Source organism: Kryptolebias marmoratus, linkage group LG17, assembly GCF_001649575.2.
Source record: "Kryptolebias marmoratus isolate JLee-2015 linkage group LG17, ASM164957v2, whole genome shotgun sequence".
Lineage (NCBI taxonomy): Eukaryota > Metazoa > Chordata > Actinopteri > Cyprinodontiformes > Rivulidae > Kryptolebias > Kryptolebias marmoratus.
Genome location: NC_051446.1, coordinates 14,108,286 through 14,121,057, shown reverse-complemented (window position 1 = coordinate 14,121,057; position 12,772 = coordinate 14,108,286). Strand labels below are relative to the sequence as shown.

At 41.7% G+C, this 12,772-nt stretch overlaps 2 protein-coding genes across 3 annotated transcripts in view; one reads left to right on the top strand and one right to left on the bottom strand.

Annotated features, from left to right (window-relative positions):
- Positions 1 to 10,655, top strand: part of rhot2 (ras homolog family member T2) — an 11,973-nt gene extending 1,318 nt beyond the window's left edge. The window contains exons 2-20 of one of the 2 annotated variants that reach the window (XR_003039234.2): positions 1,914 to 1,972; positions 2,999 to 3,080; positions 3,229 to 3,272; positions 3,623 to 3,676; positions 3,778 to 3,830; positions 3,979 to 4,087; positions 4,199 to 4,300; positions 4,390 to 4,488; positions 4,599 to 4,707; positions 5,566 to 5,686; positions 5,859 to 5,943; positions 6,051 to 6,196; positions 6,281 to 6,381; positions 6,927 to 7,057; positions 7,184 to 7,264; positions 7,356 to 7,478; positions 7,780 to 7,982; positions 8,232 to 9,718; positions 9,811 to 10,655. Coding sequence is in view for 1 of the 2 variants with exons in the window: in XM_017418554.3 (XP_017274043.1) it covers positions 1,914 to 1,972; positions 2,999 to 3,080; positions 3,229 to 3,272; positions 3,623 to 3,676; positions 3,778 to 3,830; positions 3,979 to 4,087; positions 4,199 to 4,300; positions 4,390 to 4,488; positions 4,599 to 4,707; positions 5,566 to 5,686; positions 5,859 to 5,943; positions 6,051 to 6,196; positions 6,281 to 6,381; positions 6,927 to 7,057; positions 7,184 to 7,264; positions 7,356 to 7,478; positions 7,780 to 7,982; positions 8,232 to 8,349 (1,820 nt within the window). In the remaining variant the exon portion in view is untranslated. Of the gene's footprint in view, positions 1 to 1,913; positions 1,973 to 2,998; positions 3,081 to 3,228; positions 3,273 to 3,622; positions 3,677 to 3,777; positions 3,831 to 3,978; positions 4,088 to 4,198; positions 4,301 to 4,389; positions 4,489 to 4,598; positions 4,708 to 5,565; positions 5,687 to 5,858; positions 5,944 to 6,050; positions 6,197 to 6,280; positions 6,382 to 6,926; positions 7,058 to 7,183; positions 7,265 to 7,355; positions 7,479 to 7,779; positions 7,983 to 8,231 lie in introns of both variants that reach the window. The other variant, XM_017418554.3, reaches the window with a different exon arrangement.
- Positions 10,656 to 10,817: 162 nt separating this feature from the next.
- Positions 10,818 to 11,483, bottom strand: LOC108237246 (histone H1.0-B). The gene has a single exon (XM_017418555.3). It carries the CDS (start codon positions 11,446 to 11,448, stop codon positions 10,852 to 10,854), a length of 597 nt encoding a protein of 198 aa, XP_017274044.1. The 5' UTR covers positions 11,449 to 11,483; the 3' UTR covers positions 10,818 to 10,851.
- Between the last annotated feature and the right edge of the window lie 1,289 nt (positions 11,484 to 12,772).

Genomic DNA, 12,772 nt, shown 5'->3' with positions numbered 1-12,772 from the left:
ATATTTTAAAAACCTTAAAAGATATCAATACCAAAAGTCATAGCACCCTTCTCCTGAACGAGCTGAACGTTTTGATACCTGAATGGCTGAAATCGCTTAAAAATTGCGGCCTGCGATAGATGCCGAAAAACGTACGGAATAGTGAAAGAAGAAGAATAAAATTAAAGAAAAACAGGAAAACAATGGTGTGAATGCTTAAAAGCATTCACACAATTAAAAAAGGTGTTTTGTGCGAGCTGCTATGCTAATATGAATTCCCTGTATGCGAGCTGGGAGAATTTTTGCTCTAAAGTAAGTTAGAGAGTGTTTTTCATCTTTTCCTGAACCATTTTACTTCTGAAAGCATTTTAGATAGGACACTTTTACTGAAAGTAATCTTTCATGGAGTCATCTAAAGTTAAATAGGCTGTATAATAATGTAATAAAGTTATGTAGATGAGCACAGGTCATGTAGATGAGCCAGTGTTAAGAGATGCTAAAGGAGGAGGAGGAGGCCTGAGAGTAAATATTTATGAGCATATGTTTTAGTTTGAGGCAGAAATGTGAAATGCAGTACAGGCTTTTCATCCAAACCCATCGTAGCTGTCATACCACCTGCAACAGGTGTGTGTGCTTCAGCCAAGCAGACAAAAACATCCCTGTAGGATGACTCTATGGTTACACAGCTTCATGAACTCACCTGTGGGTGTCCTGCAGTTCATCCCACTGTACTTACTGACTGAAAGGGTTATTTAGTCAAATCATTCAGTCAGCAACACGCACAAAACAAACTATATGTCATTAAAGTTAATCCAGTGTCTAAAAGAGAGTAGAAAGAAGTGTAAATGTGTTCCTATCCCTGTCTATTCAAACATTTACAGTTCTCTAATAGCTGTATGTAAATAAATTTATTTACCCACATGCCCATCCATACGTGCTCACATTCACATAAGCTATCTAATAATAAGTATTTATCTTTAGCTTATATTGTTTAAGTTGAGAAATGGTTGGACTTTACTATAACCCAGCTGTAAGTGTGCCTTAGTTGAACAGAAATGCATATATAAGAAAACATTTATGTTCTTGTGAATTGAAAACTAAAACGTTAGTGTGTGCTTGATGGCTGTAATGAACCTTTGTAAGTGTTGCCCCACACCGCTGTACAGTACCTGAAATGTGTCAGGAAAAAAGTGAGCGGGTGAATGGATTTCTGATCTTAAAAGTACCCCGTTCTGTTCAGGACTGAGATGCTTCGTGAGATTCTAGGTTTTATATTTCTTGTGTGAAGTTTCCCAGCAGATTTTGTCTTCTGTTGTCACTCTTAAGAAATTTAATTTTATATGTTCTTTCTATTTTAACATTATTTATCAACATTTTAGGTTATTGTCTTTTCTATTCTTACTAAACAACAAACTTAGCTTTACCTACATTTAATGATCCTTTGTTTCTATCGAACCATCTTTAAGGATTATTTATTTGTTGACTGATTTTTTTCCAAAACCTGCTGCAAATTATTACAGCTCAATGGTGATTTAGTTTTTTTTTTTTATATTAAGCAAGGCGATGGATAATGACAGGTTTCCTTGGATTTAACGCCCAGTACGGTAGTCTGAGTTACCGCTCCAGAGCCCAGAGACTGGTTCTGTGGAGCATGAAGGACTGATCAGTATCTTACCTGCAGCAGATACACCTGCACCCCAGCTGTAGGTGGGTCAGAGTCCAGAGACTGGATCTGTGGAGGATTAATGAGCAGTCACACACTCAGTACATTTCCATTTGTGAGTTTGTCAAATTCAAAACTTGATCTAGATTAAAGTATTTGTTTATAAATCCCATGAAGGATGGCTGATACTTAACCACTCTCAGGGTCAGGGCTGTCAACACACACCCTAGATGAAGTAATCTTATCCTCTCTGCATGTTTTCCTCCAACAGCCAAGGTGGGGAAGACCTCCCTCATCATGTCTCTGGTTGGAGAGGAGTTCCCAGAAGAGGTGAGTGTAAACACATACACACACTGAAGTCCACCGCATGGAGCTGAACACCTCCGTCTTAAACACCTTTTTTAAAAGATTATCACTTTTAAATGGCCCTGAAACATCTAGTCCATGCTCATATTACACTCTGGCTCAAAACCTGTAACAAAAAGGAGAAAACGAACAGGGTGGAAAGTTGAAAAAGGTCATTTATTTGAAAGAGAAGCAAAAAAAATAAACTTGTGTAACCGGTTCACTGGGTGTGTGAAGCATGTATGTAGCACACAAATGATCAGCAGCCAGTCCAGATGTGTGTGAAGCCAATAATAACCTGGTTCACCTGGAAAATGAAGCAAAGACACAAACCAGGTAGTGAAGTCGAAACAGTTACTTCAAGCAATCAGTGTCTCTTTTAAAATTAATTAATTTAATTTGTTGTGAAGCTTCTAAGAACTAAATTGTAGGGTGATGCTTTGTTTTCATTTTAAAATTGGTCATTGCTTTAAATGTGTGCTAACAGAGTTTGATATATTTTTCTTCTTTAGTAACATTTTTTGTCCTCTTTCTGCTTGTGTAGATTAACCCAGAATCCCTTTGCTGTGTGCTCTGCTTCTATGTTTTGTTTCCTTATCTTTTCTGCTCAGTCCTATAGGTTGTTTTTTTTAAGGAGACGTCCTCAGTCTGTTGTAGTTTGAAACCGCTCTGTAATAATTTGAGGACCCTGAAAGTGTTTTAAGGAGTTGAAATGTTCTGAAAAGAAACAAAATGTCTTTGCTTGTTCGACTCATCCAACTTGTTTCACTCAGAGGAACGGTAACAAGTCTGACCCTTTTGCAGAATTATTGCAATCAGCAATTATTTAACCTTTTATTTGTTTAACCTGGTGAGTCCCATTGAGGTTACATGATCTATTTTTTTAGGGGAGCTTAATGTAGAGTTTGAGATACATTTTTCAAATTGATTATTTCCTGTTAAGTCGAGGCTGATGGTGCAAGGATAAATGTTAAAAGTTTATAAATTACAGTGGATTTCAATGTTTGGCAGGTTCCTCCCAGAGCTGAGGAGATCACCATCCCTGCAGACGTGACTCCAGAGAAGGTTCCCACTCACATCGTGGACTACTCAGGTAACAGGACCTGAAGGCAAACATGCAGCACCCTCATTACTGCTGCGTGTGTGGTGTGTTTTCAGTTTATTCGAGCCACAAATGTTGCATGTGGGTCTAAAGGCCATGACTTTAAAATTTTAAATTTGTTTGTCCTTCACCTGAACAGAAAAGGAGCAGAGTAATGAAGTCCTTAGAGATGAAATCGTCAAGGTAAAAACACTGACCCTCGCAGATAAACAAAATAAAATCTAATGAAGGCTTTGTCATCATTCTGAAAACAATCGAAATAAAAGAATAAAGGCAATCAAGGCGTAAACTTAGCTGGGCAATTTAAGATTATGTAAAATTCACTTTAATTTCATGTAACCTGACAGAAAAACAGTAGTTTTTGTTGGACAAAGAGCAGTTTTCTACAATCAGACAGAATCAGAAGAATGTTAAATTATATTTTTTATAACATATAACAAGAATTCAGTTGGTGAAACAAAAGGTTTAATGGGGTCTTTTATCTGTTTTTATTTATTGTATGAATATTAAGTTCATGTCCTTTTTGTCCGCAGGCTAATGTGGTGTGTGTTGTGTACGATGTGACCAACGAGGACACAATAGACAAGGTAATAATCTTTTTAATTACCTTATGTGATCTGATATTTATTGCATTTATTTAGATTAAAAATGACACCTTTCATGCTTGTTTTTTTTTTTTTTTTTTCAGATTAAAACCAAATGGATTCCTTTAGTAAATGGCAATGCAGAAAAAGGAAACAAGTGTGTATTCTTTGTTTAAATGAGTTACACTGCATGAAATCACTTTAAAGCAGCTAAATACTATTGAGCCGAGTGAGTCTGTCAGATTAAACTCTGCTCAGTAGCATCTTGTCGTGCAGAATCGTACTGAGAGTTTCTGTTCTGTCAGGGTTCCTATCATCCTTGTGGGGAACAAATCTGATCTGCGCAGTGGGAGTTCAATGGAAACCATTCTTCCCATCATGAACCAGTTCTCTGAGATCGAGACATGTGTGGAGGTGAAGCTCTGCTCCGTCCAGCTGCAGTTCACACACCTGCTTACATCGAGACACTGATGTGTCGCTCAAGTATTTCCAAATGAACACTTTAAATGTCTTTCTTTTTTCCAGTGTTCTGCAAAGAATTTGAAAAACATTTCGGAGCTGTTCTACTATGCCCAGAAGGCAGTTCTCCACCCAACTGCGCCTCTTTATGACCCTGAGGACAAACAGGTCAGCCTCACTGGCTCCAGACTTATCGGTCCAAGTCATTGTTTTGGAATATTTGCTTGTAAAGTGTTTATTGATGTGTCTTTCTGCAGCTGAAACCCCCTTGTGTCAGAGCTCTCAGCAGAATATTCTACATTTCTGATCAGGATAACGACCGCATCCTAAGTGATGCTGAACTCAACAGCTTTCAGGTAGCAAACAAAATCGCTTCACTTCTTTTCTCAGCTTTTATTTCTGACAGACACATTTTCACATTTTGCTTATTGTGAAAAGAGTCCCTTTTTGTTTGTTTGTCCTGTAGAAATCCTGTTTTGGGAATCCTCTGGCACCGCAGGCTTTAGAAGATGTGAAGACTGTGGTTTGGAAGAACACCAGCGACGGAGTGCAGGACAACGGCCTGACCCTGAATGGTAGAAATCTGGCATGAACTGGGGAGGTCACGGTTTCTGCATCAGGGCAGCGTGAATGCTGAGCGCCGAATCTGTTGAAGAAGAAATTGTTTACTGAATTGTTGAAGTAAAAACAAGCAGAATCAAAACTACATTCACCAAAATCTTCATTAAATGTTAAAACTAGCAAAGCTGTTGCTTAAAACTAAAATTAATAAAACTGCTGCTAAATGCTACAATTAGCAAGTAGCTAAAAATGTAAAGAAAACCATAGCTTAGTTAACAAAATGGAGCTAAAAGCTAAAATTAGAGAAAATGTAGGTGAAAACTAAAATTAGCTAAGTTGTTAAAACCTAAAATTTGCTAAACCATAGCTAAATGGTAAAATTGGGAAAATTCCAGCTTAAAGATAAAATAATGAAAATAGTGGTTAAAAGTTAAAATTAGCAAGACTTTTAAAAAGCTAAAATTAGGTTGACAGTAGCTTAAAGCTAAAAAGGGAATAAGGCAACAAAAAGTACAGGAGGTATGCTTTAGTGGATTTCAGAGAACAGTGTTTTTGAAAAAATTGGAGAGATTTCAGTGTATTTCTATAAGGAAATAGATATTTTAAATAATTCAAAAAATCTAAAAGTTACAAAAACTAAAAGCCAAAGCACGCTGTTCCTGATTGAGCTGGACGTTTTTATATATAAATGTTAACATAGAGTATGTGGAAGTAGCTTGTTAAAAAACATACAGGAAAAACTAAAACCAGGAAAAGAAGAGTGTGAATGCTGAATCAGCATAAACACAACAACGAAAGGTTATTATTTTATGTTTTTGCTGTTTGAACGCCACATTCACCTAATGCTGACTTGTCCCTTTCTTCTATTTCAGGTTTCTTGTTTCTTAATACATTATTTATCCAAAGGGGCCGCCATGAAACCACGTGGACCATCCTGAGGAAGTTTGGTTATGACGACAACCTCGAGCTGACTGACGATTACCTTTATCCCGAGTAAGAGCTGTGACTACATTTAGCCTAATAAATGCCCCAGAACTAGAATATTTCCAGTGGTTGTCTTGAAATACTCATTTGAATGTAGATAAAGTTATTCACACTTCTCCTGTTTGTATCCAAAATAACTCGGTTTCTGTATAAATTCATCCTGTTTTCTTTCTGTTGCCAGACTACGAGTTCCTGTCGGCTGCAGCACAGAAATAAATCACTTAGGTCACCAGTTCCTCCAGCGGTTGTTTGACAAATATGATGAAGTGAGTTGCATTTTTTTTTTGTGCCTAAATTACACTTTTAAACTGGACAGTAACGTGTAACAAAGAAATGTAAGCATGTTGAATTGAAATTGGCCTGTTTCTCTTAGGATAAGGACTGTGCCCTGTCACCGGCTGAGCTTAGGAACCTGTTTTGTGTGTGTCCTTACATGCCTTGGGGCGCAGACGTCTGCGTGACCGTACCGACCACAGAGGAGGGCTACATTTCTAATCACGGCTACCACTGTCGGTGGATGTAAGTGTTACCAGCTCGCTCTAAGAAACCGAGAGTTTGGCGCCCGCTCTGTTCTTGACTCACGTGCACGCCCTTCACGCGCAGGCTTTCTGCCTACCTGGACGTCCACCGTTGCCTGGAGCATCTCGGATACTTGGGCTACGCTATCCTCACTGAGCAAGGGTCACAGACTGCTGCCATCACAGGTGTGTGGGGGATTGACTTGTTGTTTATTTCTTTCAATGAGACAAACGGGTCTTACTCCATTTTCAGTCTCGTAGTTAAACATGACAGCAGGATTTCCTGCCTGATAGACATCCGGACAAGTATATTTGACCATGAAAGTTCAGAACCCAGAACAGGACCTCTGGGCCACCCACATGTTATTTTGTGCAGCATTACAACTTAGAAACCTAAGTTTCGTCTTTTTAAACATATAGCATACACATATCACAGTGTTGTTGTTTTTTTAATTTACCCTTTGGTCTTTTTGGCCTGCTGCCTTGTTTAATTTTCTGCTCTTTCTGATGTCAGACTCACCTACTGCACTTACACATAATCAGATTTTACATACCTGTAATAAAATTAGCAAGTCTCCTTGTGAAGTGTCATGTATTCTCTAATAAATTTCTGTTATCAAGTCAAAACATTCTGGTGATCTGATCAACTAAAATGACCTTTCACTGTCAGAGGGGAAAATAATTGCCTTTGTTTTACATCTACATGATTATTTTTCCTAACATATGTGCAGTGACACGGGAGAAAGAAGTAGATTTGGAAAAGCATCAGACTCAGCGGACCGTGTTTCTCTGCAAGGTGATCGGACCACGAGGGACGGGGAAGACGGCCTTTCTCCAGTCCTTCGTGGGCCGCAGTGTTCTGGTACGGTCCCGAGCCGAAAGTGTCTTTGAACCTGCCATGACTTTGTCCCAGTCCCTGTTATCCAGCCTGAAAAAAATAAACCGCTGAGGTGTGGCTTTTTTTTTTTCTCGTTTGTTTTGTTTATAGAATAAGGAAGACCCCAGCAGTGCCTTCTCACCATATGTCATAAATACTGTTCAGCTCAGCAACCAGGAGAAATTCCTCATCGTAAGTAGCTCGCATGCTGACCCCGAGCCTCTGAGCCGGAGTAAAGCCCGAGTAAAAGCCCGAGCGCTCTGCTCCTCTCATTCCCGCACAGCTCAACGAGGTGGACGTGGAGACGGAGTTCCTGAAGGCATCGGACGCCTCCTGCGACGTTGCCTGCCTCATGTACGATGCCAGTGACCCTCATTCTTTCGACTATTGTGCCAGTATTTACAAGGTCAGACGCAAAACTGTTTGTTTCTCATCATTTTTGCTTTCCTTACAGCTTCTGTTTGCACACTACTCAGTTTATAATGCAGTAACACCTTCAGCAGTTTCTAAGATTCTTATATGTTTAATTCACAAATAACAGAAAACCTACAAATTAGTGACTACATAGTGAATAAATTTAAATAATTATAGTATTAGAACTTTCCACACCGGTCAGTGCAGCATCATAAAAATGAACATTTCAGGTGGAATATTTCACACCTCGCTCAGCTAAACTTTGTTTTTTTTTGTTTGTCTTTTTAATTTAGCAACATTACATGGACAGCAATATCCCTTGTGTGCTCGTTGCCTCTAAAGTGGACCTCCCTGAAGCCAAGCAGTTCCACGGGATGACCCCGGCAGAGTTCTGCTACAAACACCGCCTGCCTCCGCCGCTGCCTTTCTCCAGCTTGTTACTGGACTCCACCAGCAAGAACATCTACAGCAAGCTCGCCTGGGCAGCAATGTACCCGTACGTTCAAAGTGGAATCTAAAAAAGTCATTGATTATATTAAAAAAGCTACCTAAAACGTTTTATTGTTTCCAGGCGACCATTTTGATTGATTAAAACAATTGTAAGACCATAAAATCATCCATGCAGCTCTGTTTAAAGACACTCAAAGGGCTTTTTTTTTGGTGGCAGGATGGAAGTTTTACATTTATTTTGTAATCGCTGTAAATGGGGACTGATTACTTTTCTTGTAACTCCTCCAATGTCCAGGCACCTGAATGGTTCAGACATGAGCAGCACGTCCCTCTGGCTTCGAGTGGCTCTGGGTTCGGCCGTGGTTGCGGTGCTGGGCTTCGCCGTCTACAGGGCCGCCGTCAGACTCAAATGACCATCCACCGACTCACAGACGCTCCTATCACCACGACCAAACCTTGAGACCATGAACCGCTGCATTTTGAACTGAGCAAAGTCCATACGATTTTCTCTTTTTTTAATATATATATATATACTTTGAAGTTTCCAGGAGTGTTTCTCTTTGACCTCTTCATTCTGACGACTGGATGCTGGTGATCGTTGTATTCCTCAGGCTGCTGCGCCCAGCTTTTTATTTTATTCTCTGCTTCCTGCCTTACGCCGTTGAACCAGACCGAGTGGGGGACAGCCTGTCTGCGCTCGATGTAGCTCCACAGCAGCGCTTTATCAGCGTGTATCTGACTGTTAACGATGCATTTGTGCACACTTGCGATGTTTTCAAGTTTTTTAAAAAAAAAAAAAGCCAAATTTCCTTGACTCAAAATGGGAGCGTTAGAAGCCTTCCTGACAAAGAGGACATCTTAGTCAGCTTCTACACGAACAATGTTTGTACTGACCCAACACGTCCCGGCTACGAGGTAAGAATGTGATTGCCAAAAACTTGAGCCGCCTTGAATAGTTTTATTTCAGCATGCCGATTTCCCTGAAGGCACTTCATTCAGCCTGAAAGGGGCGGGTGGAATCGTATTGATCTCGAATCTTACAGTTGAACTGATTTTAGCAAAGAGTCTAATGTTAAAATCCTGGAAAAGATTGCTCTTTTTGCATGAAGGAAATTAGTTTTATGGATGAAATGGTGGTTTGATGGTGTTAAACAAAAAAGACATTCTGTTTCTGCCTTCAGTTGCTATCTCGTTCTGTTCACATTTAAAATGATTTTAACGAGACTGAATTAGACTGATACTTTGTACGTTTCTGTTCCTAAGCGCCTGACTGACCCTGTGTGTTACACCACTGTACCCTTGTATTGTTTCTGATAACCAACATGAGTTTCGTTGGTTTCGTTGCTTAATTAGTCTAAGAACCTGTTGTTTCTAAAAGACAAACTTCTGTGACTTTTGATTTTTTTTTTAGATTTAGATGCTTAATAAAGACCAGGCAGGACTGGGTGAAGACTTCAGACCAAAAGACGTTGTATGTGTTGAGACGAAACAAAATGAGTGCTGTGAATACTGCGTTTTTGCACTACGCTTTTACTTTTTTGCATTCATTATCTGTTTGGTTATCAGAGGTCATATAAAGGTATTATGTTCCTGCAAATGATTCGGAGGAAGCTTTGGTGTCAAGAATACTGTAAGCTGGTGCCATTTGACTTAAAATTGTAGCATTCAGGTGTTTTGCTGCAGATAGGAAACAGGTTGCTTTGTGCTGCGTTTCAAACCCCGCTGCAAATCATCTGGAAGTGCACAAACAAGAAGCCCGAGTGTGCCTTCTTGATCATTCAGGTAGGAGCAAGGTTACTCAGATCATTCCTCACCTAGCTACGTAATGAGTAACTCTGCGAAGAAGGTAACCTGCTTTTTAATTTCGCCATTAGTTTGACTCCAGCTGCTGCTGCTGCTGCCGCCTCTTCACCGGAAGGAGAAGCCGGCTGTTCCCGCAGACCTCCACACGATGGCGGTGTTGTTCCTGTCAGGTGAGCAGCAGGAGGTAGAGCACGGGTGTGTCCACAACACACCCCCTCTGGAAAACAATCTGCTGCAGTTAGAAAGTTAAAACCTTATGTAGCTTTGAAGTCTCAAAAAGAGGAACCAAATAAGTTTCTCCCAAAGTAAAATATTTGGGCTTTTTTTTTTAATCTTTTGACATTCTCCCTATTAGAACAAGTCCTAATCATGACCTAGTTTATTATCACTTGTTGTATTCTGAATATAATTTAAGATAAAGTGCATGATATTGAATTTTCAGAGGATATGAGACTTTTTGTTTGACCTGTCTGACCTGCTTCACAACTTCAAGGCGTTCACAGGCTCTGGTGGGGAGCTAAAACCTTATGCATCATATTTAAATTTGCAAATAAACGACTTTAATGCGGGGTCTGAGCCTGTTTTATACGCAGCTGACTGAAAGCAAACGCAGCAAACCTCCAGCGTTTTTAGATGACAAAGGTTTATTGGATAACAAAGTGTCTGAACACATCAGGATGAGTTGTATGAAAATAAAAAGCATATGTTGGCAGGATGCAGGGTGAATGAGGACTTTGGAGCCTTCAGAGAAACAAATGTAGGTGGTCTGTACATGGTGAAGGCTCCACAATGCTCACCATTCAAAATATTTGCATTTTTTTATCATTATGAACACGTGCACTAACAATAACTATTAGTTTAACTGTATATACACGTCTCCTATTCCTATGTGTTCAGGTAATAACAGTATTATTAACGAAATTTTAAAAAAACAAACTGTTCACAATTATTTCTACAGCTTATTAATGTTATATTTCAATGGAGGGAAAACTACAGGTACAAACAGCTGACATTTTAATGAGACCTTACAAAAATAATACATATACGAAAACATTTTTCCTCAAGTATTTACAGTGGATTTTTTTTTTTTTTTTTTTGTCTTAATGTCCTTTTCACTTCTTCTTTCCCGACTTGGCCGCCTTCTTGGGCGTCTTTGCCTTGGGCTTGGCCGCCTTCTTCACCGGCTTCGCCTTGGGCTTGGCCGCCTTGGGCTTCTTGGCCGGAGCCTTCTTGGCTTTCATCGGGGTCGCCTTCTTCGCGACCTTTTTCACTTTCTTCGCCGCCGCCTTCTTGGGCTTCTCGGGCGTCTTGGTGACCTTCTTGGGCTTGGCCGCCTTCTTGGGTTTGGGCTTGGCCACTTTCTTGGGCTTGGCGGACGCCGCCGCCGCCGCCGCCTTGGCCGGCTTCTTGGAGGAGTCCTCCGGCTTGGTGAGCCTGAAGGAGCCGGACGCGCCGATGCCTTTGGTGTGGCGCAGCATCCCGGACGCCACCAGCCTCTTCAGGGCCATTTTAATCTGGACGTCGGCGTTGTCGCCCACTTTGTAGTTCTTCCTCACGTACTTCTGGATGGACTGGCGGGACGCTCCGCTCCGGCTGGCGTCGTGAACAATAGCCGCTTTAATCATCTCCGAGTACTTGGGGTGAGAAGCGGGCTTTTTGGGTTTCGACGCCCGCTTGGCTTTGGCTGGAGCTGTCGACGTCTCTGCCATGGTGGCTTTGCTTCAGAGAAAGTTGTCAAAATTGTAAAAGAGGCAAAACAAAAACAACTCCTGGATGTGTCACTCGGAACGAGCCGAGGCTGGATGCGCTTTCAAAACAGACTCGCTTCGAAAGTCAGAAGAGAAAAAAAAGCGTCTGATAACGTCGCTCTTTCAGAAAGATTTTTTAAAAAAAATGTATATTCCGATTATCCAAAACAACGTGAGGTGTCAGGACGTGGGTCGGGTAAAGTGTCTTACTCCACAGGCGCTCCGGTGAGCCTATGAAGCCTCTCTGCGGACGTGATTGAGAACACCAACTGCCAGCAGCTGATCTAGCGGACTCCATGGAACTGGCGCCGTCCCGTTTGTGTTTCTTCATCCTCCAACTCCCGTCAAACGTCGAGCCCCCGGAGGAGTTCCGGACCGCTGGACCACACGGGCCGGTGGCGGGGACATCCGGCCTCACGCCGAGCCGTCCGTCTCCGTCCGCCCGCGCCGGCGAGCAACTTTTATTCCGCGAAAACCGGCTGGAAGTAGTGCGCGCCGCCAACAATTTTGCCCAATTCGCCTTAAATTGACCCAAACGGACGGAACCATGGCCGACGACACGCGGCTCGCGTGAAAATTGAATCTTCGCTCGAGGTGACGCGCGTGGTTCGGACGGCGCAGGGTTTCGTTTATGCTTTTAATACCGCCATACATTTTCCCAACTAACACAGTCCGGCCATTGACTTTGAATGACGTGTTCGAGATTATTTACTGTTAAACCGCCTATAAATTAAATGTCACACCGCCCGAGGTGCAGGTGACAGACGGGACTTCAGCAGGGCTTTATTCGGGCTCTTGTTCGCCAGGTGGGGTTGCTTTATTTCACGCTTTTCACGCAGAATCGCTTATTACTATCAGTATAGCTGCTCGCCTCTAGAGCTCCATTGTCAGGAAAGTTGCCAGCACCTCCAAAGATCACAGGCTGGATTGATCGCTTATTGAGCTGATCACACGGGTTTCTGACACGGGTCCGAGGCCAAGAGCCGTGACCAGGTGTGGGTCCAGCTGCAGACGGGTGTGTGTGTGTGTGTGTGTGTGGATGGAGGCGGGGGGGAGAAAGAGAGAGAGAGACTGCGTCCGAAACCACAGTCCTTCAGTACCACAGGGCGCAGTGATGGCTGTCTTTTGTTAGGGGACTGGCGCATCACAGCAGTCATTTACAACATTTTTGGCTTTTCTCACCCCTCTTATCCCAATCGGAAGCAACAGATAAATCCCCCCCACAGATAACAAACTTTAGCATGTTTCTGCTGGTTTATTTCCCTAATTCAATATAAGAGCTGAT

Excerpts from the sequence above, each read along its gene's own strand:
- LOC108237246 (XM_017418555.3), bottom strand. The coding sequence starts at position 11,448 with ATGGCAGAGACGTCGACAGCTCCAGCCAAAGCCAAGCGGGCGTCGAAA.